General features: G+C 43.1%; 8 protein-coding genes across 19 annotated transcripts in view; all 8 read right to left on the bottom strand.

The window, feature by feature from the left end:
* The window catches only part of LOC133959191 (protocadherin gamma-C5-like), a 224,321-nt gene that overhangs the window by 97,846 nt on the left and 98,786 nt on the right, over positions 1–27,689 (bottom strand). Inside the window, exon 1 of one of the 12 annotated variants that reach the window (XM_062394303.1) lies at positions 4,606–7,150. The exons of the other annotated variants lie outside the window; for them this stretch is intronic. Coding sequence (XP_062250287.1) covers positions 4,606–6,990 — 2,385 coding nt within the window. The 5' untranslated portion in view covers positions 6,991–7,150. Of the gene's footprint in view, positions 1–4,605; positions 7,151–27,689 lie in introns of those variants that run through there. 12 annotated transcript variants of the gene reach the window in all.
* Positions 852–3,507, bottom strand: LOC133959126 (protocadherin gamma-A7-like). The gene is made up of 3 exons (XM_062394226.1): positions 3,008–3,507; positions 952–1,720; positions 852–884 (listed from the first exon to the last, which is right to left on the bottom strand). Exons 1-3 carry the CDS (start codon positions 3,334–3,336, stop codon positions 852–854), a joined length of 1,131 nt encoding a protein of 376 aa, XP_062250210.1. The 5' UTR covers positions 3,337–3,507.
* LOC133958897 (protocadherin gamma-A2-like) lies at positions 7,878–10,374 on the bottom strand. Its single transcript, XM_062393924.1, has one exon. The coding sequence runs from the start codon at positions 10,269–10,271 to the stop codon at positions 7,878–7,880; it is 2,394 nt and encodes a 797-aa protein (XP_062249908.1). The 5' UTR covers positions 10,272–10,374.
* LOC133958947 (protocadherin gamma-A2-like) lies at positions 11,304–13,748 on the bottom strand. The gene has a single exon (XM_062393980.1). It carries the CDS (start codon positions 13,746–13,748, stop codon positions 11,304–11,306), a length of 2,445 nt encoding a protein of 814 aa, XP_062249964.1.
* LOC133959125 (protocadherin beta-4-like) lies at positions 15,303–17,908 on the bottom strand. Its single transcript, XM_062394225.1, has 2 exons — positions 17,409–17,908; positions 15,303–16,124 (listed from the first exon to the last, which is right to left on the bottom strand). Exons 1-2 carry the CDS (start codon positions 17,793–17,795, stop codon positions 15,303–15,305), a joined length of 1,209 nt encoding a protein of 402 aa, XP_062250209.1. The 5' UTR covers positions 17,796–17,908.
* Positions 18,607–21,171, bottom strand: LOC133959205 (protocadherin gamma-A1-like). The gene has a single exon (XM_062394327.1). It carries the CDS (start codon positions 21,049–21,051, stop codon positions 18,607–18,609), a length of 2,445 nt encoding a protein of 814 aa, XP_062250311.1. The 5' UTR covers positions 21,052–21,171.
* Positions 21,690–24,248, bottom strand: LOC133959124 (protocadherin gamma-A10-like). Its single transcript, XM_062394224.1, has 2 exons — positions 23,751–24,248; positions 21,690–22,466 (listed from the first exon to the last, which is right to left on the bottom strand). The coding sequence occupies exons 1-2, from the start codon at positions 24,120–24,122 to the stop codon at positions 21,690–21,692; spliced, it is 1,149 nt and encodes a 382-aa protein (XP_062250208.1). The 5' UTR covers positions 24,123–24,248.
* On the bottom strand, positions 24,565–27,309 carry LOC133959122 (protocadherin beta-16-like). The gene is made up of 3 exons (XM_062394223.1): positions 26,955–27,309; positions 24,892–25,667; positions 24,565–24,618 (listed from the first exon to the last, which is right to left on the bottom strand). The coding sequence occupies exons 1-3, from the start codon at positions 27,307–27,309 to the stop codon at positions 24,565–24,567; spliced, it is 1,185 nt and encodes a 394-aa protein (XP_062250207.1).

Here is a 27,689-nt window from a genome sequence, read left to right as displayed (position 1 = left end):
AGTATAGTAATCCACAAACAGCGGGACCGAGATAATAAAAAACGTCAGTGAAAATGTCCATGTAAATTATTCCAACTCTTTGGTCCGTGTGTACTCTTCTCGATGACTAAGATATTGTGTGGTACCGTCCTCACATCCCACAGCAACTAAATGATCTGGGAGGCACTGCTGAAAACTGCAATGGCACGAACACACACTGGCCAACAGCGTCGCCAAGAGTGCAAAATACGAAACTGCAGAATATATGGGGCTATTAAGGAGACTAGGAACTTTAGTTAAAAAAAATACTATTCACAGAACTTCTCACAGTAGCATTCTATAGATTCAAATACAAGACGACACAAATGGCTATTGACAGGACATTGTACATGAAAAAAACAGCATTGCACCATGGTGACCAAAAGTGTCTCAGTTAGTCAGTCAGTCAGTCACTGAAAACCACAATAACAGATGCCATACACGAGAATCTGCCTCAACTTCATATGGTGGTTCGTCACGCGCTGTCCGTGGTGCTGAACTCAATAAAACCACGCAAGAAAATCGACATAAACTATTAATAGCAATTTTTTGCTTGTTTTGTTTGATGTCTTTACTAAAAGCAATGTATGATAGCAATGTTACTTATTAAATTCTCATCACCTGTAGAGGAGAGTTTAGTTCAACGTCAGACGATAGAAAGATAGATAGATAGATAGATAGATAGATAGAGAGAGAGATACAGAGAGAGAGAGAGAGAGATACAGACAGACAGAGAAACAGACAGACAGACAGACAGACAAGCAACAAGGATGTTCTGTGTGCTGTCAATGGTATTGAAACTAAAAAAACTCCAAGTGAAATTAACCCTGATCTCAGCAAGCTGAGCTAAAGGAGTAGGTCTGCAACTGAAACACAGGAAATGGCCTTATTCAAAGGAATATGGCTGGAAACAACTGAGAGTTTATAACTAACCTCCAGAGGAGAGTCTGGTTCGTCCAGGATGCTCTTTTCACTCTGAATCCGCTGCATCGTCCCTGTAGAACTTGGGTCCATTATCAGCACATTCTGACTACCAGCTCCGCCGAGCTTACAGTCACTCTTTCTGGAGTCAGTCGTCCTGCACACCTCGTAATTGTACACGTGCTGGAGAGTCCCTGTCCCCAAAGTGTCTGAGTAACGTGGTGGATAATATGGAATCACAGGGAGGTTGGAGTGATACAGGACGCGAGACTGTCTCCACCTGTAGATTTTCACTGAGATAATAACCACTACACACGTGATGAAGAGGAAAGACACTACAGCCAGAGCCAGCACTAAGTAAAAAGTCAGGTTGTCGTTGTACTCCTTGTCGTGCGTAAAGTCAGTGAACTCCGACAGCACTTCCGGAAAGCTGTCCGCCACCGCCACGTTAACAACGACTGTAGCTGAACGAGAGGGCTGTCCGTTGTCCTCCACTATAACACTCAGTCTTTGTTTCACTGCGTCTTTATCAGTGACTTGGCGGATAGTTCTTATTTCTCCATTCTGTGAGCCCACTTCAAACAGCGCCCTGTCTGTGGCTTTCTGCAGTTTATAGGAGAGCCAGGCATTCTGTCCAGAGTCCACATCAACAGCCACCACTTTAGTGACCAGATAGCCCACATCTGCTGAACGAGGCACCATTTCAGCCACCAGAGAGGCACCAGTCTGGACTGGGTACAGAACCTGAGGGGGGTTGTCGTTCTGGTCCTGGATCAGTATTTTCACAGTCACGTTGCTGCTGAGTGGAGGAGAGCCTCCATCCTGAGCTTTGACTCGGAAGTGAAAATCTTTGATCTGCTCGTAGTCAAAAGAGCGCACTGCATGGATGACTCCACTATCAGCACTAACAGACACATACGAGGAGACTGGCACTCCGTTAACAGAGGAGTCCTCCAGTATGTAAGAAACACGGGCATTCTGGTTCCAGTCAGCGTCTCTGGCTTTCACTGTGAATACAGAGAGACCTGGTGTGTTGTTTTCTACAATGTAGGCCTCGTATGAGCTCCTCTCAAAGACAGGCGCGTTGTCATTCACGTCAGAGATCTGTAAGGTGAGAGTGACGCTGCTGGAGAGGGAGGGCACGCCCTCATCAGAGCAGCTCACTGTGATATTATACTCAGAGGATCTCTCTCGGTCTAATTCACTGTCCGTCTCTAAGCTATAGAAAGTATTTGTAGATGATTTTAAATTAAAAGGCATGTCTTCGTTGATAAAACATTTCACGTTTCCGTTTTCTCCAGAGTCTTTGTCTTCGATGTTTATCATTGTCACGACTGTATTAAGTTTAGCATTCTCTGAAATCACAGTTGATTTTGACATTATGTTAATTTCAGGTTTGTTGTCATTTACATCTTGTATATCGACAATCAATTTACATGAGTCCGTGAGTCCTCCCTCGTCACTAGCACGTACATTTATTTGAAAAATTCGCGACTCTTCAAAGTCAATGTTTCCAATTAAAGTAATTTCACCAGTTCCCTTGTCTATTTTAAACAGTTTTCTTACATCATCTAATGTGTTTGTGATTGAATATATTATTTTACCATTGGAGCCTTGATCTGCATCTGTAGCTGTAACAATGGCTACAACTGTTCCTTTAGGTGAATTCTCAGTAACTGTAGCTTTGTATGTGGACTGTGTAAAAACCGGGGCGTTATCATTAGCGTCTAAAACTGTAATAACGATCATCATTGTTCCTGACATCTGCGGCTCTCCTCCATCTACAGCCGTTAACACGAGAGATATCTGCTCCTGTTTCTCTCTATCTAAAGGTTTCTGCAGAACCATCTCGATATTTTTATTTCCATCAGCATTACTGTGAATCTTCAAAGCAAAATTATCTGTTGGTTTCAATTCGTAGCTTTTAAGATCGTTTATTCCAACATCGAGATCCACAGCCCTTTCCAGAACAAATTTTGCCCCCGTGATCGCTGATTCGCTAATTTTAAATCCGATTTGACTTTCCTCAAAGGTTGGAGCATTATCATTGATATCTGTGATCTGCACCGTCACACTGTAAAATTCCATAGGATTCTCTAAAATGATCTGAAAATGCAAAGCGCACGGCGTCGTCTGTTTGCAGAGCGCCTCTCTGTCGATTCTCTCTTTGACAAGGAGGACTCCTCTTTCTCTGTTCAGCTCGATGTACTCGTCACTTCCTCGGGTATAAATTCGAGCTTTACCAGATGCCAGACGTTTGGTTTGTAAACCTAAATCATGCGCTATATTACCTACTAAAGATCCTTTGGCCATTTCCTCCGGTATCGTGTAACTGACCTGCCCGGTTACGCAGCCGAGGGACAGAAGAGAGAGAAACAACAGCGCCGGTCCTTTCATTGTTCTATCCGGGTATTTTCTCAGCGAGGCTTTACAGTCCAGTTATATATCCCAGTAACTGAAATACAACCCTGGGTCAAGCATGAATCTTGTATTTGTAAAATCCACATACAGGAAAAAAAAGGCTCGATGCTCGACCTCTCTGATTGGAAATATTTTACAGCTCTCGAGTGTCGGTTCTTCTCCGTCGAGTTCTCTCTGAATAATGTGGAGGATACAAGGGAGGTGCTGATACAAACCTACTCTGGTTTATCAACACTCTATCCAACAGCGGCCCTAAGAGTCCACACTGCCAAACTGCAGGAAGTCAACATGAATAAATCTGCCCAGAAGATTTACTCTTTACATGCTAAGACTCTAACTGTTTTCAGAAACATCCTCTTTGCAAAAATGGTTCGTTCTTTGAAAAATTTTTATATCTCTGCTTTCTCGCTTTTTTTCCAGGAATCTCCAGTTATAATCATGTGTCCATAAGCACACTACACTAACCGAGATGGTCAAATAATATTTGTTTAAATGGATGACCAGATTACAGGGAAAATACTAAAAACTCTGAGGTTAAACTGAGAAACATGGACAACGAGAGTAGTATAGTGTGGACATGTCGCTGACCGAGGTCCTGAAAGGATAAAATACTTAAATCCTACAGTAACAACATGACCGTCACATGTGGTTACAAGGAAAACAAACTATGTACCAGTTACAACGAAAGAAAATAAGACTATCACTGATAATTTAACTCTATACCATTATTCATAATAAAAATAATGCATTTATTGTGTATTCAAAAAGGGATCACAGTGCACCTCCAATCTGGACGAGATTAGAATAGAAATATTTGAGTACAGATAAAGTATTTTTGGATATTTCAACTGAACATCGACACTAAATCACACACTGACCAGTTAATTAAAAAAACACCAATAAATAAGATTGCAATTAAGGTAATAGTAGCGATAAATTGGAAGAAAGTACAGTAAGAATCGAGAGTGCATAAAATGGTTCAAACAAAATGTGATGAAACTTGTACCATTTAAAATTCTGAAAATAAAATTACGTTGTCTTCTCTCTAAATTCGTTGTAAGTATGATTTCTGACACAAGAATAGGGTGTGGTTTAGATGATTTGACACACTTGTGATTAAAATTGTGGTGATGTGACGGGTTCTGGTTCAGAACATAAAGGAACGGCTTTGAACATTTTAGAATCTATATAGTTAAATACTAAGAGACATTAAAGAGCAGAGAGGAAGCAAATTAGTCGACCAACCTCAAGAGGAGAGTCTGGTTCGTCCAGGATGTTCTTTTCACTCTGTATCCGCTGCATCGTTCCTGTAGCACTGGGGTCCATTATCAGCACGTTCTGACTACCAGCTCCACTGAACTTACAGTCACTCTTTCTGGAGTCAGTCGTCCTGCACACCTCGTAATTGTACACGTGCTGGAGAGTCCCTGTCCCCAAAGTGTCTGAGTAACGTGGTGGATAATATGGAATCACAGGGAGGTTGGAGTGATACAGGACGCGAGACTGTCTCCACCTGTAGATTTTCACTGAGATAATAACCACTACACACGTGATGAAGAGGAAGGAAACTACAGCCAGAGCCAACACTAAGTAAAAAGTCAGGTTGTCGTTGTACTCCTTGTCGTGCGTAAAGTCAGTGAACTCCGACAGCACTTCCGGGAAGCTGTCCGCCACCGCCACGTTAACAACGACCGTAGCTGAACGAGAGGGCTGCCCGTTGTCCTCCACTATAACACTCAGTCTTTGTTTCACTGCGTCTTTATCAGTGACTTGGCGGATAGTTCTTATTTCTCCATTATGTGAGCCCACTTCAAACAGCGCCCTGTCTGTAGCTTTCTGCAGTTTATAGGAGAGCCAGGCATTCTGTCCAGAGTCCACATCCACAGCCACCACTTTAGTGACCAGATAGCCCACATCTGCTGAACGAGGCACCAGTTCAGACACCAGAGAGGCACCAGTCTGGATTGGGTACAGAACCTGAGGGGGGTTGTCGTTCTGGTCCTGGATCAATATTTTCACAGTCACGTTACTACTGAGTGGAGGAGAGCCTCCATCCTGAGCTTTGACTCGGAAGTGAAAATCGTTGATCTGCTCGTAGTCAAAAGAGCGCACTGCATGGATGACTCCACCATCAGCACTAACTGACACATACGAGGAGACTGGCACTCCGTTAACAGAGGAGTCCTCCAGTATGTAAGAAACACGGGCATTCTGGTTCCAGTCAGCGTCTCTGGCTTTCACTGTGAATACAGAGAGACCTGGTGTGTTGTTTTCTACAATGTAGGCCTCATATGAGCTCCTTTCAAAGACAGGTGCGTTGTCATTCACGTCAGAGATCTGTAAGGTGAGAGTGACGCTGCTGGAGAGGGAGGGCACGCCCTCATCAGAGCAGCTCACTGTGATATTATACTCAGAGGATCTCTCTCTGTCTAATTCACTGTCTGTCACTAAGCTATAGAAATCATTTGTAGATGATTTTAAAATGAATGGTATACTTTCGCTTATTAAACATTGCACTTTTCCGTTTTCTCCAGAGTCTTTGTCTTCGATGTTTATCATTGTCACGACTGTATTAAGTTTTGCATCCTCTGAAATCACTGTTGATTTTGACATTATGTTGATTTCAGGTTTGTTGTCATTTACATCTTGTATATCGACGATTAATTTACAAGAATCTGTGAGTCCTCCGTCATCGCTAGCGAGTAAATTAATTTGAAAGTGTCTTGATTTCTCAAAGTCAATGTTTGCAATTGTGGACACTTCCCCGTTTGTGGGATTAATCTCAAACATTTTCCTTATATTTTCCAATGTATTCGTAATTGAATATAGTATTTTAGCATTAGAGCCCTGATCTGCATCTGTGGCAGTAACTGTCGATACAACTGTTCCTTTAGGTGAATTCTCAGTAACTGTAGCTTTGTATGTGGACTGTGTAAAAACAGGGGCGTTATCATTAACGTCTAAAACTGTAATAACGATCATCATTGTTCCTGACATCTGCGGCTCTCCTCCATCTACAGCCGTTAACACGAGAGATATCTGCTCCTGTTTCTCTCTGTCTAAAGGTTTCTGTAGAACCATCTCAACATTTTTATTCCCATCAGCATTATTATGAACTTTCAGAGCAAAATTATCTGTTGGTTTTAAATTATAGGCATGGACGCCGTTAATTCCTACATCAAGATCCACAGCCCTTTCGAGAACAAATTTTGCCCCCGTGATCGCTGACTCGCTTATTTTAAATCTCATCTCATTTTTTTCAAATGTCGGTGCATTATCATTGATATCTGTGATCTGGACTGTCACACTGTAAAATTCCATAGGATTCTCTAAAATAATCTGAAAATGTAACGCACAAAGCGCGGTCTCTGTGCACAGCGCCTCTCTGTCGATTCTCTCTTTGACAAGGAGGACTCCCCTCTCTCTGTTCAGCTCGATGTACACGTCGCTGTTTCTCGTATAGATCATGGCTTTACCCGATATCAATCGCTTTATTTCTACCCCTAAATCTTGAGCTATATTTCCGACGAGAGATCCCTTCGCCATTTCCTCTGGAATAGAGTAGCTGACCTGCCCGAACACCGTGTCGAGGAAAAGGAGATAGATAAAGAACAGTACTTGCCGATTCATTGTTCAACCCGTCTTTTTCTCCCCTGTTAAGCTCCACCGACCGCTTAAATCCAACAAAAAAGACAACTATTAGATTCCAATTTCAAATCCCAAATTACGAGCTGAAGCCACTGGAAATGATTTTCTTGCAAGTCGAAATCTGTATTTTTTCGAATATTATCCACAGCCCTGCATCTTCGTTCGTCTTCCGTCGTGTTCTGTCTGTGTTATGTGTCGTGGTAACATGGGAGGTTCTGCAACGATCCTGCTCTCACTCATCAACACTCTGGTCAACAGCGGCCCTCAGAGTTCAAACTATAACACTGCAAAAAATCCACTAAAATTAAAGTCTGTGGTCACTAACAATAAACCACCTGGACATATGTTTTTATACACCTACTATATGTGACTTTCCAATCGGCTTCTCTCAGATATACAAAATGTATTGTAATGAAAATCTAATTCAATTCAACGATATATATAAGATGATAGAAACAAACTAAGAGATGATGTATTTATCAGATGTCACAGATAAAGCAAGCGTCATGATGTACAGCAGAGAAACTAAAAGAAGGGAAGAAAGAGCTCGGAAAAAAGAGTTTTCCATAAGCAATGACAATTTTCAGCAGGTAATTAGAAGAAAATGTGAATATAATGATAATTAAACTGAGGACACAGGCATGTGCCTATGTCTATTGGTATTACCACTCATAATGTCGCCGTCGGCTGTTCTGAAGTGAGTAAAGTGAATAAGACCAATACAGCAAAAACACAAAAGTTCAATATATTCCATAATATTGGCCTTTATATTAAAAATGAAACAATTCCTATTAAAAAACAAGTCATTGGTGTGGTCATATTATGCTTGAATATAAAGAATAACAGTTGTGTTTGTTACTGAAACATAATTAAAGGAGTCTAACCTCTAGAGGAGAGTCTGGTTCGTCCAGGATGTTCTTTTCACTCTGTATCCGCTGCATCGTCCCTGTAGCACTGGGGTCCATTATCAGCACGTTCTGACTACCAGCTCCGCCAAACTTACAGTCACTCTTTCTGGAGTCAGTCGTCCTGCACAACTCGTAATTGTACACGTGTTGGAGAGTCCCTGTCCCCAAAGTGTCTGAGTAACGTGGTGGATAATATGGAATCACAGGGAGGTTGGAGTGATACAGGACGCGAGACTTTCTCCATCTGTAGATTTTCACTGAGATAATAACCACTACACACGTGATGAAGAGGAAGGAAACTACAGCCAGAGCCAACACTAAGTAAAAGGTCAGGTTGTCGTTGTACTCCTTGTCGTGCGTAAAGTCAGTGAACTCCGACAGCACTTCCGGGAAGCTGTCCGCTACCGCCACGTTAACAACGACTGTAGCGGAACGAGAGGGCTGCCCGTTGTCCTCCACTATAACACTTAGTCTTTGTTTCACTGCGTCTTTATCAGTGACTTGGCGGATAGTTCTTATTTCTCCATTCTGTGAGCCCACTTCAAACAGTGCCTTGTCTGTGGCTTTCTGCAGTTTATAGGAGAGCCAGGCATTCTGTCCAGAGTCCACATCAACAGCCACCACTTTAGTGACCAGGTAGCCCACATCTGCTGAGCGAGGCACCATTTCAGCCACCAGAGAGCCACCAGTCTGGACTGGGTACAAAACCTGAGGGGGGTTGTCGTTCTGGTCCTGGATCAGTATTTTCACAGTCACATTACTACTGAGTGGAGGAGAGCCTCCATCCTGAGCTTTGACTCGGAAGTGAAAATCTTTGATCTGCTCGTAGTCAAAAGAGCGCACTGCATGGATGACTCCACTATCAGCACTAACGGACACATACGAGGAGACTGGCAATCCGTTAACAGAGGAGTCCTCCAGTATGTAAGAAACACGGGCATTCTGGTTCCAGTCAGCGTCTCTGGCTTTCACTATGAATACAGAGAGACCTGGTGTGTTGTTTTCTACAATGTAGGCCTCGTATGAGCTCCTCTCAAAGACAGGTGCGTTGTCATTCACGTCAGAGATCTGTAAGGTGAGAGTGACGCTGCTGGAGAGGGAGGGCACGCCCTCATCAGAGCAGGTCACTGTGATATTATACAAAGAGGATCTCTCTCGGTCTAATTCACTATCTGTGACGACGGTAAAGAAATTATTTGTTGTTGATTCAATGGCAAAGGGAATATTTTCGTTTAAAATGCACAAGACCTTGCCGTTTTCATTCGCGTCTGGATCTTGTATGTTAAGCATTGTCACGACTGTTCCTGGTTTCACGTTCTCTGATACTGTGTTTGACTTAGACATGATGTTAATGGATGGAGGGTTATCATTTGTATCTGTCACATCCACAATCACTTTACATACATCGGTTAATCCCCCCTGATCTGACACCTGAACATCTAGCTCGTAACGTCGCCTTTTTTCGTAATCTACATTTCCATATAAAGTCAGTACTCCGCTATCTGGACCGATTTTAAAGAGACTCGCAGCTCCAGATTTTGAAATTGTGTATGTTACTTTCCCGTTATTGCCTTTATCCACATCAGTAGCCATTACTGTAGTTATTACAGTGCCGATAGGAGCGTTCTCTGTCACACTCACTTTGTATTCTGCTTTTGAACAAACAGGCGGATTATCATTCGCATCTATCACTGTTATGAGAATCTGCATTGTCCCCGAGAGCTGTGGTTCACCACCATCCACAGCGGTCAGAATTAATGATATATGCTCATGTTTTTCCCTGTCTAAAGGTTTCTGCAAAACCATCTCGACGTGTTTAGTCCCATCACCGCGGATGATGGTTTTCAGAGCGAAATTATCGCTGGGTTTTAGGGCGTAGCTGCTCAACCCGTTGACACCAACATCATCGTCTATGGCTTTCTCTAATGCAAACCGTGCCCCTGTAAGAGCTGATTCGGTAATTTCATATTTCATTTCTCCTCTCTCAAATGTCGGAGGGTTGTCGTTTACATCGGTAATTTCGACGGTCACCGTGTAAAACTCCATTGGGTTTTCGAGGATCATTTGAAAATGGAGCGCACAGGGCACTGTTTGCCCGCAGAGCGATTCTCTGTCTATTTTCTCTTTAATACGGAGCACTCCCCTCTCTCTCTTCAGCTCAATATATTCTTCACTGCTACCGGTGTAAATACGGGCTTTACCAGACTTCAATCTCTCCACACCCAAACCTAAATCCTGGGCTATGTTGCCTACTAGAGCCCCCTTTAACATTTCCTCAGGAATAGAGTAGCTGACCTGCCCGCACACTGCACCGAAAGAGAGCACCGAGATAAACAACAGCACTTGCCATCCCATCTTTCCGGTCGACTCGTCTGTGAAGGAAATAAGTAAATCCTCTGTTTCTTCAAAACAGGTTCTGATTTTGACCTGATTATTCACGTGTTTGGTCCTGAAGATGAGAATTATCCAAAATAAAGGAACGAAAGAATCCCATTGTACTGTCCACGCTCATGTAAATCCCGACGGTTAACTGGCTCTCTCCATTTTCGAAACATATACTATGAGATGTGGAGGGGGAGTGTGTGCGTGTGTGTGTGTGTGTGTGTGTGGGGGGGGGGATGCTGGAACAGGGGAGGTGCTGGAACAAATGCTTCATCGGCAAATCTATGGCCAACAGCGTCCCTCTCTGTCAGCTGAATTGAACTACAGGGTGTCTCATGCAATCACAATAAAGAAATAAAAAGTCATATACATATATAAGTAACAAATGTTTGCTGAGAAACGTTTTAACGGATTTAAAACTCAAATACTGTGTTTCTGTATAACCTACGCAATACAACTTACTGCAAGGAAGAACCACTACTAGAAACCAGAATATAAAACAATAATATAATCAAACGAAAAGTATGAACACCCAGGCAACCATGTAAGCCATTATTAAAGGCAAAAAAAGGGAAATGTAAAGTATTTCTCCGTTCACCATGTCCATTGTAGTAAGAAATATATAATTTGCCCTGGCCGTGGGTCTAAAATACAAAATATACTGTGCAAAGTAATTTCTAATTTCAATAGAGCCCATTAGAGTTCAGATAGGAAATGTAAACATCAAAATTAATAAAAAAAATTTGTCCATGTCGTTTTGTTCATTAGAAACCTAGCACACACACAAAAATACACATTAAAGGAAGACAGATATATAAATATGGGGATAAAGAGATGTAAAAAGAGACAGAGAGAGAGATAGAGGGATAAAGAGATAGCTAGATAAAAACAGTAACATGGCTGTTCTGTGCGCTGTCCATGGTACTGAATCAAAAGAACTGAAAATCAGACTGCAAGCAGAGCTAAAAGAGTAGATATGCAACTGAAACACTGAAACTGTCTCATTCAGAAGAATTTACCTGACGAAATGAAGAGTCTATAACTAACCTCTAGAGGAGAGTCTGGTTCATCCAGGATGCTCTTTTCACTCTGTATCCGCTGCATCGTCCCTGTAGAACTGGGGTCCACTATCAGTACGTTCTGACTACCAGCTCCATCGAGCTTACAGTCACTCTTTCTGGAGTCAGTCGTCCTGCACACCTCGTAATTGTACACGTGTTGGAGAGTCCCTGTTCCCAAAGTGTCTGAGTAACGAGGTGGATAATATGGAATCACAGGGAGGTTGGAGTGATACAGTACGCGAGACTGTCTCCATCTGTAGATTTTCACTGAGATAATAACCACTACACACGTGATGAAGAGGAAGGAAACTACAGCCAGAGCCAGCACTAAGTAAAAAGTCAGGTTGTCGTTGTACTCCTTGTCGTGCGTAAAGTCAGTGAACTCTGACAGCACTTCCGGGAAGCTGTCCGCCACCGCCACGTTAACAACGACTGTAGCGGAACGAGAGGGCTGCCCGTTGTCCTCCACTATAACACTCAGTCTTTGTTTCACTGCATCTTTATCAGTGACTTGGCGGATAGTTCTTATTTCTCCATTTTGTGATCCAACTTCAAACAGCGCCCTGTCTGTGGCTTTCTGCAGTTTGTAGGAGAGCCAGGCATTCTGTCCAGAGTCCACATCAACAGCCACCACTTTAGTGACCAGATAGCCCACATCTGCTGAACGAGGCACCAGTTCAGCCACCAGAGAGCCACCAGTCTGGACTGGGTAAAGAACCTGAGGGGGATTGTCGTTCTGGTCCTGGATCAGTATTTTCACAGTCACGTTGCTACTGAGTGGAGGAGAGCCTCCATCCTGAGCTTTGACTCGGAAGTGAAAATCTTTGATCTGCTCGTAGTCAAAAGAGCGCACTGCATGGATGACTCCACTATCAGCACTAACGGACACATATGAGGAGACTGGCACTCCGTGAACAGAGGAGTCCTCCAGTATGTAAGAGACACGGGCATTCTGGTTCCAGTCAGCGTCTCTGGCTTTCACTGTGAATACAGAGAGACCTGGTGTGTTGTTTTCTACAATGTAGGCCTCATATGAGCTCCTCTCAAAGACAGGCGCGTTGTCATTCACGTCAGAGATCTGTAAGGTGAGAGTGACGCTGCTGGAGAGGGAGGGCACGCCCTCATCAGAGCAGGTCACTGTGATATTATACTGAGAGGATCTTTCTCGGTCTAATTCACTGTCTGTCACCAAAGTAAAGAAATTATTTGACGTTGATGTTATTGTGAAATAAGTATTTTCATCAAGAGCGCAGTGGACTTTGCCATTTTCATTTGAATCTGGATCCTGAATGTTCATCATTGTCAGAACCGTGCCTGGCTTAACGTCCTCTGATATACTCGATGACGCGGACATAATATTAATAGCCGGAGAGTTATCGTTTGTGTCCAGCACCTCTATTACAACTTTACATACGTCTGAGTTACCACCTTCATCTGAGGCTTGGACGTCTATTTCATAATGTTGAAATTTTTCATAATCAAGTTTTCCCATTAACATCACAACACCGCTTTCCTTCTCTATGTCAAATAATTCGAATGCGCCCTTTGGAGCATTAGAAATTGAGTATGTTATGTGTCCGTGCGGACCTTCATCTGCATCAGATGCGCTCACTGTGGTTAGAACAGTTCCTTTTACGGAGTTCTCTTTTACTTTACACGTATACTCGGTTTGACTACAAACAGGAGCGTTATCGTTAGCGTCCAGTACGGTTATGGTTATCAGAATGGTTCCCGAGAGCTGCGGCTCGCCTCCATCTGTAGCAGTTAACACTAGAGACAACTGCTCCTGCTTCTCTCGGTCAAGATGCGTCTTTAAAACCATCTCAACATTTCTACTGCTACCTTTTCTATAAGGATTTAAAACGAATGTGTCACTTGAGCTCAGCGAATAGCCACGGAGCCCATTGATACCCACATCGTCGTCAAGTGCTTTTTCTAAAACAAATTTCGATCCTATTTTAGCCACCTCACTGATGTCAAATTTAATTTCACTGTTCTTAAACACGGGAGAGTTGTCATTAATGTCGGTGATCTCGACAGTGATACTGTAAAATTGCATTGGATTCTCTAAAATTATTTGAAAATCAAGAGCACAGGGCGTCGTCTGTCCGCACAGCACCTCTCTGTCGATCCGCTCTTTGATTACAAGGACTCCCCTTTCTTTATTCAGCTCGATGTATTCTGTACTGTCTCCGGTATATATTCTAGCTTTCCCCGATTTCAGCCGTTTCACATCCAAACCCAAATCCTGCGCTATATTACCGACCAAAGATCCTTTGGCCATTTCCTCAGAGATGGAGTAACTGACCTGCCCCGAAACCAAGCTGAGGGAAACAAACGCCACGAACAACAGTAGGCCTACTTGCCGTGTCATTGTTCCCTTCGACATATCCCGGTGCATAAAAGAGAGGTTTCAAATCCGTTTTTCAGTCAAAGAATGTTCGACAAAAAAATCAGGAAAATAATCCACAATGCACAGTCGCAAGAAGGCAACCAATTCTCTTGCGATCTCCGTGTTTGATCATATCCCTTTTCCAAGCTGTGCCTTTCGGTCATGTAAGTCAATTTCTTCCTCGGTAACGTTCAGAAATGATGGGGGAGGTACAGCCACACTGAGCTCTGAATCCTCAGACGCCTGGCCAACAGCGTCCCTCCGAGTTGGATGCACTGAACTACATATGCACGTGCTTGTTTTTTCTGATGTGTAAGTGGTTGATTACAATTGCCGGTCTAGTTTGTTAATTTTGATTTCTCACTTTTTATTAATAAAACAAGAACTGACTTACTGCGCATTTAAAAAATGGCATGATGCTTTAATGCTATAGTAACACATTTTAAGCATTCCCGTTTTGCACAAATACACAGACACATAAGCCCAGGAGATCAGACACACATGTGTGCACAATGATCCAGCTACGAAGGCAGGATGCCGAAAAAAAGGGGGGGGGGGGGGGGGGGCACGCAATAATGTCACTACGTCCAAGATGCTGAGAGGTTCAGGAGAGACAGATACAGTGAGGATGCATGGCGTTAGGCTACGAAGGTCTGTATGTGACGTTAATTCAAATATACTTATGAATGAAACGGTATGTTAGTATGCATGAAAACAAAAAGAACAAATTGGAAATTGAAGCCATTGGAGGAGAATGTGCTTGTTCTGATTGTCTGATTATTTCAAAACTATTGTTTGTTGTTCTTCTATTCTTAAAAGTGTATGATTATTAAATAATTGCATTCATTCCGTTTTATATGTGCCGGTTATGTGTATTCAATTATTTTTGAATGGTAATTCCATAAAACCGAAGGAAAAAATGCAAAACTTTGTATAATTTTCAATCACAATTGCAAAAAGCGACTACCAACAGCCTGCTACATAAAATCCACAAAAAGCACAGGCAGATGAATCAAGTAATTATTTGATATTAAAGTCTGCTCCGAGTGAATTTCTGGCTGTTGTCCATCTCGTAAGTTCAGTTTGATCTCTCCCGTATCTAAAAAGAAAAAGGAGGTTCTGCCTAATCTGCCTAAACTCTGGATACTTGTTTCACCGACCAACCGCATCACTTAATGTCCAAATCATGAACAAATGCAGAAAATAAAAGGTTTTTGCCATTCATTCCGGTAGAGATGAGCCAGATTTGTTAATGAAAACCAACAAAAAAGACATTAAAATCTTTCAAGATACCACAAAAAATAACACTATGTTTACAATTTGTGAATTTAATTTATCAACAAAATAACTGTTAACTGTTATCTCTCAGTGATAGGAACCGGACATCTAATCACCCTGCAGATGCACTCTGCAACATAAATGGACTCACACACAGGCTCACTCACCGACTACTGCAAACCCCCTCCTCAACAGAGAATGAAGCAGGAGCTGAAAAGGGGCAGTGGAGCTGTCCACGAGTTGTGGTTCTGAAAATGCCTCACGAGTTACTAGTTATGGACAAAAGGGCACCCACTGTTTACTAACCTCAGAAAAAGCAAAATAAGTTAAAGGCCTCACCTCAAGTGGAGAGTCTGGTTCATCCAGGATGCTCTTTTCACTCTGTATCCGCTGCATCGTCCCTGTAGAACTTGGGTCCATTATCAGCACGTTCTGACTACCACCTCCGCTGAACTTACAGTCACTCTTTCTGGAGTCAGTCGTCCTGCACACCTCGTAATTGTACACGTGCTGGAGAGTCCCTGTCCCCAAAGTGTCTGAGTAACGTGGTGGATAATATGGAATCACAGGGAGGTTGGAGTGATACAGGACGCGAGACTGTCTCCATCTATAGATTTTCACTGAGATAATAACCACTACACACGTGATGAAGAGGAAGGAAACTACAGCCAGAGCCAGCACTAAGTAAAAAGTCAGGTTGTCGTTGTACTCCTTGTCGTGCGTAAAGTCAGTGAACTCCGACAGCATTTCCGGGAAGCTGTCCGCTACCGCCACGTTAACAACGACTGTAGCTGAACGAGAGGGCTGCCCGTTGTCCTCCACTATAACACTCAGTCTGTGTTTCACTGCGTCTTTATCAGTGACTTGGCGGATAGTTCTTATTTCTCCATTCTGTGAGCCCACTTCAAACAGCGCCCTGTCTGTGGCTTTCTGCAGTTTATAGGAGAGCCAGGCATTCTGTCCAGAGTCCACATCCACAGCCACCACTTTAGTGACCAGATAACCCACATCCGCTGAACGAGGCACCAGTTCAGCCACCACAGAGCCCCCAGTCTGGACTGGGTACAGAACCTGAGGGGGGTTGTCGTTCTGGTCCTGAATCAGTATTTTCACACTAGTGTTACTACTGAGTGGAGGAGAGCCTCCATCCTGAGCTTTGACAATAAATACAAGCTGCTTGATCTGTTCATAATCAAATGAGCGCACTGCATGTATAACTCCAGTTTCTGTGTTAATAGATACATAAGAAGACACTGGGTTGCCACTGACCTGTGTTTCCTCTAGAAGGTATGAAATTCTTGCATTTTGATTCCAATCAGAATCTTGTGCGCTCATAGTGAATATTGACATCCCAGGAATATTATTTTCAATGATATCAGCAGAATAATTCGGTTTGGTAAAGACTGGAGCATTATCGTTTACATCAGATATTTTGAGGTGTATAGTTACTTTAGTGAAAAGTGGAGGTGACCCTGAATCGGTAGCACTTATGGTTATGTTGTATTCTGGTTTGGATTCACGATCAAAGGGTACATCTGAAAGCAAATTATAATAATTAGTCAAAGATGATTGGATTTTAAATGGTAGTTTGGGATCCACCGAGCATGTTATTTGACCATTTCTTTCAGAGTCAGCATCTTTAACATTAAAAACTGCTATCGTCGTGCCTGGAGGGACATCCTCTGAAATTAGACTGGTGAATGACATTATATTTATAACTGGAGCATTATCATTTATGTCAGTGACCTCAACAACAACTTTGCTTGCGTCACTTAAGCCACCCTGGTCTTTGGCGATCACTCTTATTTCATATTTTTTGTCTTTTTCGAAATCAATATTATCAGCAACTGTTATTTTGCCAGATAAACTGTCAATCTTAAACATTTCCCTAGAGTTTCCCTTTATATTTGAGAAAGTATATGTAACTAGGCCATTAGACCCACTGTCAGCATCTGAAGCATTCACAGTAGTTATATAGGTGCCTATAGGTGCATTTTCTGTTACAGAGGCAGTGTACAGGGATTGATTAAATACAGGAGAATTATCATTAACATCTAGAACAGTGATCTCTATGTTTACTGTACCAGATCGCTGTGGAGTTCCTCCGTCCACTGCTATCAGTTTTAATGAGAGGTGTGGGTTAATCTCTCTGTCTAATGGCTTCTGTAAAATCATTACAGCGAATTTAAGTCCGTCTGCGTTCGAGTGCTGCTTCAGAGCAAAATTATCATTAAGGGATAAAACATAATTTTGCAGGCTATTCAGCCCCGCATCGGGATCATATGCGTTTTCTAAATCGAAATGCGAACCCATCACTGCAGATTCGCTAATTTCTAGGTTCATCAATTTATTCTTGAAAGTTGGCGCATGGTCATTCACGTCTAATATTTCTACCGTCACCCTGTGCAGTTCAATTGGATTCTCTAAAATAATTTCAAAGCTGAAACTACACGGTGTCACGTCTCCACAAAGCTCCTCTCGGTCTATTCTCTCATTCACGACTAGTATCCCTTTGTCTGTTTTCAGCTCAGTATACTGGTTGTTCTCCCCCGTCACGATGCGGGCGCGACCAGAACGAAGCCTTCTCAGATCCAAACCAAGGTCTTGTGCTACATTACCGATTAGCGAACCTTTCTTCATCTCCTCCGGTATCGAATAACGGATTTGGCCGCTGACAGTAGAAATCATGAAGACAAAAATGAAGAGTTGCAATGCAAGAGTCAAACACGACAGCCATTTTCCGCATCGATGCTGGCGTATCCCCATGTCGTTAAGAGTCAAATCCAATTGAAACAGTAAATTAAATCCTTCAGCCCGACACGTAGATGCCTGATATACACTCCAGTTCAATATAGCTGCATTTCTCTTCAGCAGAATTGTTCGAGTATTCAAACAAAAACACGCCGTTACAGAGCAACTGTGGTTGTGTCGGACGCCTCCTTATACCAGGGCTGTGTTTTCTCCTCCTGCCTTTCTCTCCTCTATCACAGTCGTCAAAACACCAAACTCTGTTTTACTGATGAACAGCGTCCCTTAGAGTCCAAACGGAGGCAAGAACATGGATAACCACAACTGGGTTATGAATTAATTTCAATCCAATCCAGTGTGTGAGCCAACAGAGAGAGAATAAAACTAGTGGAACTATCAATAATAATAAATTGAGCGTCTTTAACCCGGATACACAATCAAACTACATACTCCAAGAACAATCAAACAGACGAGAGCCAGAGACTACAATATTAAATAAAGTTAAAAAGAAAAAAGGTACAACATGACATTGTATTGTAATCAGCAAACCTCTGGACAACACTCTGTTGCAAAATAAAATATTACTCCACTTTAAGACACAACGCAAAGGAGAGTATGTGATATAGGAGGGAATTATTGTTTCAAAATTAGCATAACTTGGTATGTATAAGGTTATAAATATAAATAGAGAAGCAGTGATATTAGGTGATACACATTTGGGTGGGAGCTTTCCCTGGTGCTGAATAAGAAAGCATGGTGCAAAGTAGTTCAAAATGAATTCAACTTTAGACACAATAAAAAACACGATACAAATACGATTGTTAATTACTTAACTAACCTCTAGAGGAGAGTCTGGTTCATCCAGGATGCTCTTTTCACTCTGTATCCGCTGCATCGTCCCTGTAGAGCTGGGGTCCATTATCAGCACGTTCTGACTACCAGCTCCGCCGAACTTACAGTCACTCTTTCTGGAGTCAGTCGTCCTGCACACCTCGTAATTGTACACGTGTTGGAGAGTTCCTGTCCCCAAAGTGTCTGAGTAACGTGGTGGATAATATGGAATCACAGGGAGATTGGAGTGATAAAGGACGCGAGACTGTCTCCATCTGTAGATTTTCACTGAGATAATAACCACTACACACGTGATGAAGAGGAAGGAAACTACAGCCAGAGCCAGCACTAAGTAAAAAGTCAGGTTGTCGTTGTACTCCTTGTCGTGCGTAAAGTCAGTGAACTCCGACAGCACTTCCGGGAAGCTGTCCGCCACCGCCACGTTAACAACGACTGTAGCTGAACGAGAGGGCTGCCCGTTGTCCTCCACTATAACACTCAGTCTTTGTTTCACTGCGTCTTTATCAGTGACTTGGCGGATAGTTCTTATTTCTCCATTCTGTGAGCCTACTTCAAACAGTGCCCTGTCTGTGCCTTTCTGCAGTTTATAGGAGAGCCAGGCATTCTGTCCAGAGTCCACATCCACAGCCACCACTTTAGTGACCAGATAGCCCACATCTGCTGAACGAGGCACCATTTCAGCCACCACAGAGCCACCAGTCTGGACTGGGTACAGCACCTGAGGGGGGTTGTCGTTCTGGTCCTGGATCAGTATTTTCACAGTCACGTTGCTACTAAGTGGAGGAGAGCCTCCATCCTGAGCTTTGACCACTAGCTGAAGCTCCTTAATCTGCTCAAAATCAAACGAGCGCACTGCATGAATAACTCCAGTTTCACTGTTGACGGAGACGTAGGACGAGGTTGGATTACCACTGATCTGTGTTTCCTCTAAAATGTACGAAATTCTGGCATTTTGATTCCAATCAATATCTCGTGCCTTGACGGAAAATATGGACATTCCAGGGGAATTGTTCTCTGCTACGTGAGCAATGTAACTAATTTGTTCAAATGACGGGGCGTTGTCATTCACGTCAGAGATTTTCAACCGTAATATTGTTGTAGTGGACAAAGATGGTGATCCTGAATCGGCAGCCCTAACAGTTATGTTGTACTCTGGCACAACTTCTCTGTCAAATGGTGACTCCGTTAATAATGCATAGTAATTAGTTAATGTTGATTTTATTTTAAAAGGGAGGATTCTGTCCGTTGTGCAAATTATGTGACCATTTTGTTCTGAGTCTGCGTCAATCACATTAATTATTGCAACTGTGGTGCCCACGGGAGAATCCTCCGGCACCGGGCTGGAGAATGACATCACATTTATGACAGGTGCATTATCATTGACGTCTACAATCTCGATCAGCACCTTGCTTGAATCTGTCAAACCTCCTTGGTCCATAGCCTCAATCATAATTTCGTATTTCTTATCTTTTTCATAATCTACTTGCCCAGACAAAATAATGGTTCCTGTTGTGCTGTCTAAATGAAATATGTCTGCCAGCTGTGCTTTCATATTTGAAAATCTATATGTAACCTGACCGTTTGATCCACTGTCTGCATCACTTGCATTCACTGTGGCGATATAGGTGCCTTTTAAAGCATTTTCATGAACAGCAGCCCTGTATAGAGACTGATTAAATACGGGGGGATTATCATTATTATCGAGCACTGTAATATATATATTTACTGTACCGGATCTATGCGGAGTTCCACCATCAACAGCGATGAGCCTCAGGGATATTTTCGGCTCAGTTTCTCTGTCTAATGGTTTTTGTAAAATCATCTCGGCATATTTTCGACCATCAGGACTAGAGTGTTGCTTCAAATTAAATATGTCATTGGCAGATAGAATATATTTCTGCAGAGCGTTACGGCCCGCATCTGCGTCCTCCGCACTTGCTAATAAAAAGCGCGACCCCAGTGCAGCTGACTCACTTATTTCAAATGTGATTTCATCGTTTTCAAAGGTCGGAGAGTTATCATTTATGTCAGTTATCTCCACTGTTATTCGGTGAAGCTCCATCGGATTTTCTAAAATAACCTCAAAGCTGAAACTGCACGGTGTCACGTCTCCACAAAGCTGCTCTCGGTCTATTCTCTCGTTCACGACTAAGATGCCTTTGTCTGTTTTCAGCTCGGTGTACTGGATGCTTTGTCCGGTCACGGTACGGGCACGGCCAGAACGGAGCCTTTGCACATCTAATCCAAGGTCTTGAGCTACGTTACCAATAACTGAGCCCTTTTTCATCTCCTCTGGAATTGTGTACCTTATTTGGCCGGAAACGATGTGACCGAAACACCATAGGAACAATAGAACTTGCATTACTGGCCTGCAATACAAACGCCATTTTACGCAGGAGGGAGGATAATTTTCCAACGCCATTGCACAAAAAAGAAAAGATACTATACCAACAGCCTGCTACATAATATCCAGAAAAAACAGAGGCAGTGGAATCAAGCAATCCGATATTAAAGTCCTTGCTCCGAATGCATTTCTGTTTCCTCGTTAAATGCAGTTGGATCTCTCTCGTGTCTAAACAGAATAATTAGGTTCTACCTCCGCTGAATCAACTCTGGATTTTTGTTTCACTGACCAACAGCGTCACTTACTGTCCAAAAGCATGAACGTCATGAACAGGCAGAATATAAAATGTTTTTGCCATGCATTCCGGTGGAGATGAGCTAGGTGTGTTAACAAAAAACAACACAAAATACATACAAATACCATCCTTCAGGATAACACACAAGAAATGACTATGTTTACAACATAATTGTATATCTGTCAGTGATAGAAACCGAACATTTAATCACACCGAAGATGCACTCTGCAACATATATGGACTCACACACACACTCACTCACCCACCACTGCAAACCCCCTCCTAAACAGAGAATTAAGCAGCAGCTGAAAAGGGGGAGTGGAGCTGTCCACGAGATGTGGTTCTGAAAATGCCTATTGAGTGGACACAATGGCACCCACTGTTTACTAACCTCTTTGAAAAAGCACACACACAACTTTAATCAGTAAGTTAAAGGCCTCACCTCAAGAGGAGAGTCTGGTTCATCCAGGATGCTCTTTTCACTCTGTATCCGCTGCATCGTCCCTGTAGAACTGGGGTCCATTATCAGCACGTTCTGACTACCAGCTCCGCTGAACTTACAGTCACTCTTTCTGGAGTCAGTCGTCCTGCACACCTCGTAATTGTACACGTGCTGGAGAGTCCCTGTCCCCAAAGTGTCTGAGTAACGTGGTGGATAATATGGAATCACAGGGAGGTTGGAGTGATACAGGACGCGAGACTGTCTCCATCTGTAGATTTTCACTGAGATAATAACCACTACACACGTGATGAAGAGGAAGGAAACTACAGCCACAGCCAACACTAAGTAAAAAGTGAGGTTGTCGTTGTACTCCTTGTCGTGCGTAAAGTCAGTGAACTCTGACAGCACTTCCGGGAAGCTGTCCGCCACCGCCACGTTAACAACGACTGTAGCGGAACGAGAGGGCTGCCCGTTGTCCTCCACTATAACACTCAGTCTTTGTTTCACTGCATCTTTATCAGTGACTTGGCGGATAGTTCTTATTTCTCCATTCTGTGAGCCCACTTCAAACAGCGCCCTGTCTGTGGCTTTCTGCAGTTTATAGGAAAGCCAGGCATTCTGTCCAGAGTCCACATCAACAGCCACCACTTTAGTGACCAGATAGCCCACATCTGCTGAACGAGGCACCAGTTCAGCCACAACAGAGCCCCCAGTCTGGACTGGGTACAGAACTTGAGGGGGGTTGTCGTTCTGGTCCTGGATATTTAATTTCACGGTCGTATTACTGCTTAAAGGTGGGGAACCGCCATCCTGTCCTTTTACTAGAATATTTATAGTTTTAATTTGCTCATAGTCAAATGATCGCACTGCTTGTATAACTCCTGTTTCTGCGTTAACAGATATGTAAGTGGATATGGGGTTACCGTTCATCTGAGTGTCAATAAGCAGGTAAGAGACACGTGCGTTCTGCCCCGAGTCAAAGTCGTGTGCCTTTACGGAAAACACAGATAATCCTGGTGAGTTATTTTCCATAATATAAGCTTCATAATTACTCTGTTCAAATACCGGGGCGTTATCATTGACGTCAGAGACTCTAAGTGGTATGGTCTTGTTAATTGAGAGTGGTGGGCTTCCGTCATCCACGGCAGAGAAAGTTATATTGTACTCAGAATTACGCTCCCTGTCAAGTGCACCGCTTGTTACCAGAGTGTAATAATTCTTTAGAGATGACTGGATTGTGAACGGTATATTGTCTTTAACTGAGCAGCTCACTTTGCCATTTTTGCCTGAATCTACATCTTTAACGTTAATTATTGCTACAGTGGTTCCACTCGGAGAATTTTCGGCGATGCTACTGGAAAACGAGGTTAGTGTTATTACTGGCGCATTGTCATTTACATCCGTCACCTCAATTATGACATTTGTTGATGTGCTTTGTCCACCTTGATCTTTTGCCAGCACACCGATCTCATATATTTTATTCTGCTCATAATCAATAACACCGTTTACAGTCAAATCGCCGCTGTTTTCGTCCAGGATAAATAGTTCCGCAACATTACTGGACATGCGATTAAAGTGATACGTCACACGACCGTACATTCCTTCATCTGCATCTGTTGCGCTCAAGGTCACCACTAAGGTTCCTCTTGGCACATTTTCTCTAACAGAAGCCTTGAAAATTGCCTGCGTAAAAACGGGTGCATTGTCATTTGTGTCTCGGACAGTAACATGTATTTTTAGTGTCCCTGAACGCTGTGGTTCCCCCCCGTCCACAGCAGTTAGCGTGAGAATCAGCTTTTTTTCCTCTTCTCGATCTAAAGCACCGGAGAGATACAGCTGTGCATATTTATAACCATTGGGGCTGGACAGGACCTTAATATTAAAATGCGTCGTTGGATGTAACGTATAGCCATGTAAAGCGTTGATACCCACATCTAGGTCGGTGGCACTCACTTGTAACATTTCGGTACCTGGAAGAGCAGATTCTATTATTTCTAAATGCATTTCTTTCTCCGCAAACACGGGTGCATTATCGTTTACATCCAACACCTCCACTACGACGCTGTGCAGTTGCATTGGATTCATCATTATCATTTCAAAATTTAAGCTACAGGGCGATGTCTGCCCACAGAGCTGCTCTCGATCTATTATTTCTCCCACGACCAGAGTCCCTTTGTCTTCATCCAGCCGGATATACTCGCTGCTATCACCACTGACAATTCGGGCACTTCCTAATTTCAGTCTTTTAGCGTCGATACCCAGATCTTCAGCCACGTTTCCGACAAAGGAGCCCTTTCTCATCTCCTCTGGGACAGAGTAGCGGATCTGGCACACTGTCGCCTCGATGAGAAAAACAAGGATGAAGGCCCGTACTTGCCTTTTAAGCGTGAATCCGTTACTGATAAGAATCATATTCACGAGGCAATCCGCCTTAAAAAAAAGGGTCCAGAGCAGTCTCCTTATTATCCCGTATATTTCCTCTGCTGATATGTTTGTGATCCGCAGCGGGGCAACGAATACATCTGTAAATCAACCGGAATATTTTAGCACCGTATGTCCTGCTCTCCGCTGTGCACTATGAAGACGACTGGAGGTGTAGCTGCATTTCAAAGGCTTCACATTTGCTTTGACGGGCAACAGCGGCCCTCAGAGTCTGATATGAAAATAACAAGAGCAGTCACAACAGAAAAGGGGGGGGGGGGGGGGGTCTATAAATGATCTTTCATTCAATTCGTGCATAAGTGAGTTGCAGTAGAAATAATAAAAAATTATATCAACGATTCAGATTATAAGATAATTAAATGGCAGTGACAAATTGGGAGAGCAGAATTCAGTGGAGCCACAATGTAGTTTGTCAGGGAAACCCCACATTTGTGGTACTAATACTTTTACGACTCTCATCCAGACTCTGCAGAGGACAATGTAAAGTTCTAATCATAACAGACAAGAACACACAGACATCATTAAAGATTGATATCAGCTGATAGCGTCACAATGTGCACCGTCCTCACTGCCTCCTTCACTTTTCAGACAACTTGCTCTACTCTGATTTGAGAAAGTAACTACAAGTAAAAGTGACACCATTCGAAAAGTCAAAGAGACAAGCCACAGAAAAGAAAAAACCTACATGTAATCTAGAAATACACTAAGTTTTTGATGAATGATGGATCAACAAACTCACCTCCAGAGGAGAGTCTGGTTCATCCAGGATGCTCTTTTCACTCTGTATCCGCTGCATCGTTCCTGTAGAACTGGGGTCCATTATCAGCACGTTCTGACTACCAGCTCCGCCGAACTTACAGTCACTCTTTCTGGAGTCATTCGTCCTGCACACTTCGTAATTGTACACGTGCTGGAGAGTCCCTGTCCCCAAAGTGTCTGAGTAACGTGGTGGATAATATGGAATCACAGGGAGGTTGGAGTGATACAGGACGCGCGACTGTCTCCATCTGTAGATTTTCACTGAGATAATAACCACTACACACGTGATGAAGAGGAAGGAAACTACAGCCAGAGCCAACACTAAGTAAAAAGTCAGGTTGTCGTTGTACTCCTTGTCGTGCGTAAAGTCAGTGAACTCCGACAGCACTTCCGGGAAGCTGTCCGCCACCGCCACGTTAACAACGACTGTAGCTGAACGAGAGGGCTGGCCGTTGTCCTCCACTATAACACTCAGTCTTTGTTTCACTGCGTCTTTATCAGTGACTTGGCGGATAGTTCTTATTTCTCCATTCTGTGAGCCCACTTCAAACAGCGCCCTGTCTGTGGCTTTCTGCAGTTTATAGGAGAGCCAGGCATTCTGTCCAGAGTCCACATCCACAGCCACCACTTTAGTGACCAGATAGCCCACTTCTGATGAACGAGGCACCATTTCAGCCACCAGAGAGCCACCAGTCTGGACCGGGTACAGAACCTGGGGGGGGTTGTCGTTCTGGTCTTGGATCACTATTCTGACCGTGGCCACAGAGCTCAGAGGAGGTGATCCAGCATCACGAGCAGTTACGTTAAATTCAAACCATTTAATTTGTTCGTAATCAAACGACCTCACTGCATGAATGGCACCCGTTTCTGAATTTACGGACACTAAAGAAGATACTTGTGCCCCGTTGATCTGTTTCTCATCTATAAAGTATGAAACGCGAGCGTTTTGGCCCCCGTCTGCATCGGTAGCACTGAGAGTAAACACAGAAAATCCAGGAGAGTTGTTCTCGGGCAGAGTTTGGCTGTATTCAGATTTATCAAATTTGGGTGGGTTGTCATTCACGTCAGACACTTTGACGATTAGGTTTTTAGTAGTTGACAGAGGCGGAGAGCCTTGGTCATAAACTGTTATGGTGATGTTATACTCAGGGATACTTTCTCTGTCCAAGACGTTTTCAGTTACTATGGTGTAATATCCAGTTAATGAAGACTCAATGTTGAAAGGTACATCGGAGTTAATGGAGCACTTAACCACACCATTACCGTCAGAGTCTTCGTCATCAACATTAACAACAGCTATAGTTGTACCCGGGGGCGAATCCTCGGATATATAGTTAGAAAATGACATCAGTTCTATTGTTGGAACGTTGTCATTCTCATCAATTACTTGAACAATAACTTTGCACGTGTCTGTATAACCCCCATGGTCACTAGCCTGCACGTTTAGTTGATAACTCTTAGATCTTTCAAAATCTAAGTTACCCGCAACTTTAATCTCTCCAGTTTTAACATTCACTTCAAAAAGCTGCTTCGCTTCTCTGCCAACTTGAGCTATGGAATATGTTATTTCCCCATTAACCCCTTTATCTGCATCACTTGCACTAACAGTGGTTACCACTGTCCCTACAGGAGAATTCTCCTTGACATCTGCTTTATAAACAGGCTGACTACACACTGGTGCATTATCGTTAGCGTCCAGGACAGTGATATGAATACGCACTGTTCCTGTTCTACGTGGCTCGCCGCCATCTGAGGCGATCAGCACGAGTGTGTGCGTCTCCTCTTTCTCTCGGTCTAACGGGTTCTGTAAAACCATCTCAATATATCTGCCTCCACCCGGTTGGCTCTGTACTTCCAATTTGAAATTATCTGAGGGCTTAAGGGTATATTTTTGGATATCATTAATAGCAACATCAGGGTCGTCTGCGCTCTGCAATGAGAAGCGAGTACCTACAGCAGCATTTTCGACAATTTTTAAATTAACAGCATCCTTTGGGAACAACGGACTATTATCATTAATATCTATCACCTCCACTATTACGCGATAAAGCTGGATTGGAGTTTCTAGAATAACCTCGAAACTAAAGCTGCATGGCGTCGTCTTTCCACAAAGCTCTTCCCGGTCGATTCGCTCTTTAATAACAAGGGTGCCTTTGTCTCGGTTCAAATCAACATATTGTCGGCTGCCTTTTGTAATAATGCGAGCTTTACCTGATATGAGCCTCGCCACATCCAAACCTAAATCTCGAGCAATGTTTCCGACAAACGACCCCTCTGCCTGCTCCTCCGGTACGGAATACCGAGCCTGTCCAGTCACTGAGCTCAGATGGAAAAGACAAAGAATAAAAACCAACGCCTGACATCGGTCTCTGCGGGCGATTTTCCACACACATGCCATAATAAATCCAAAGATGCAGACGCTGTGATCCCTTTCAATGCAAAACCGATTCAATATAATCCACAAATTAAAAAAGGTAGTGATGTTTCAGCAGATAGATTCCACACGTTTAAGCATTGACGAGCCAGACCGTCTTCTTTCCGAGCAGTAAGTCGATAAATGGAGTTAAAGGGGTGGACCGCTGCACTGTATATTTAGACAGTGAAGTCAGTGATGTATCAACAGCGGCGCTCAGAGCTCATCTACGGTAATGTATCTGATCTGCACATTATTAGGAACAGTTTAAATATTGTATACGAAGAATACACACATGATTTAACCTTATTTCCACATTTTGGAATAAAGCTCTAATGTGAGCAGTACGATTGAAGTCTCTGCTT

The sequence above is a fragment of the Platichthys flesus genome, chromosome 8 (genome assembly GCF_949316205.1).
Source record: "Platichthys flesus chromosome 8, fPlaFle2.1, whole genome shotgun sequence".
NCBI lineage: Eukaryota > Metazoa > Chordata > Actinopteri > Pleuronectiformes > Pleuronectidae > Platichthys > Platichthys flesus.
The sequence above is the reverse complement of the archived record's forward strand: the minus strand, read 5'-3'. Positions and strand labels throughout refer to the sequence as shown.

Coding starts and splice junctions, on each gene's coding strand:
- LOC133959126 (XM_062394226.1), bottom strand. CDS start 3,336: ATGAAAGGACCGGCGCTGTTGTTTCTCTCTCTTCTGTCCCTCGGCTGC. Junction 1,721..3,007: donor ATGGAATTTTACAGTGTGAC/GGTGCAGATCAC, acceptor CGTGACTGTGAA/AATACTGATCCAGGACCAGA. Junction 885..951: donor AACCAGACTCTCCTCTGGAG/GTTAGTTATAAA, acceptor CCTGTGTTTCAG/TTGCAGACCTACTCCTTTAG.
- LOC133958897 (XM_062393924.1), bottom strand. CDS start 10,271: ATGGGATGGCAAGTGCTGTTGTTTATCTCGGTGCTCTCTTTCGGTGCA.
- LOC133958947 (XM_062393980.1), bottom strand. CDS start 13,748: ATGTCGAAGGGAACAATGACACGGCAAGTAGGCCTACTGTTGTTCGTG.
- LOC133959125 (XM_062394225.1), bottom strand. CDS start 17,795: ATGGGGATACGCCAGCATCGATGCGGAAAATGGCTGTCGTGTTTGACT. Junction 16,125..17,408: donor TGACGGTAGAAATATTAGAC/GTGAATGACCAT, acceptor ATACTGATTCAG/GACCAGAACGACAACCCCCC.
- LOC133959205 (XM_062394327.1), bottom strand. CDS start 21,051: ATGGCGTTGGAAAATTATCCTCCCTCCTGCGTAAAATGGCGTTTGTAT.
- LOC133959124 (XM_062394224.1), bottom strand. CDS start 24,122: ATGATTCTTATCAGTAACGGATTCACGCTTAAAAGGCAAGTACGGGCC. Junction 22,467..23,750: donor TCGTAGTGGAGGTGTTGGAT/GTAAACGATAAT, acceptor TTAAATATCCAG/GACCAGAACGACAACCCCCC.
- LOC133959122 (XM_062394223.1), bottom strand. CDS start 27,309: ATGGCATGTGTGTGGAAAATCGCCCGCAGAGACCGATGTCAGGCGTTG. Junction 25,668..26,954: donor AACTCCAATCCAGCTTTATC/GCGTAATAGTGG, acceptor GCTCTGTGGCCA/CGGTCAGAATAGTGATCCAA. Junction 24,619..24,891: donor AACCAGACTCTCCTCTGGAG/GTGAGTTTGTTG, acceptor TGTCCTCTGCAG/AGTCTGGATGAGAGTCGTAA.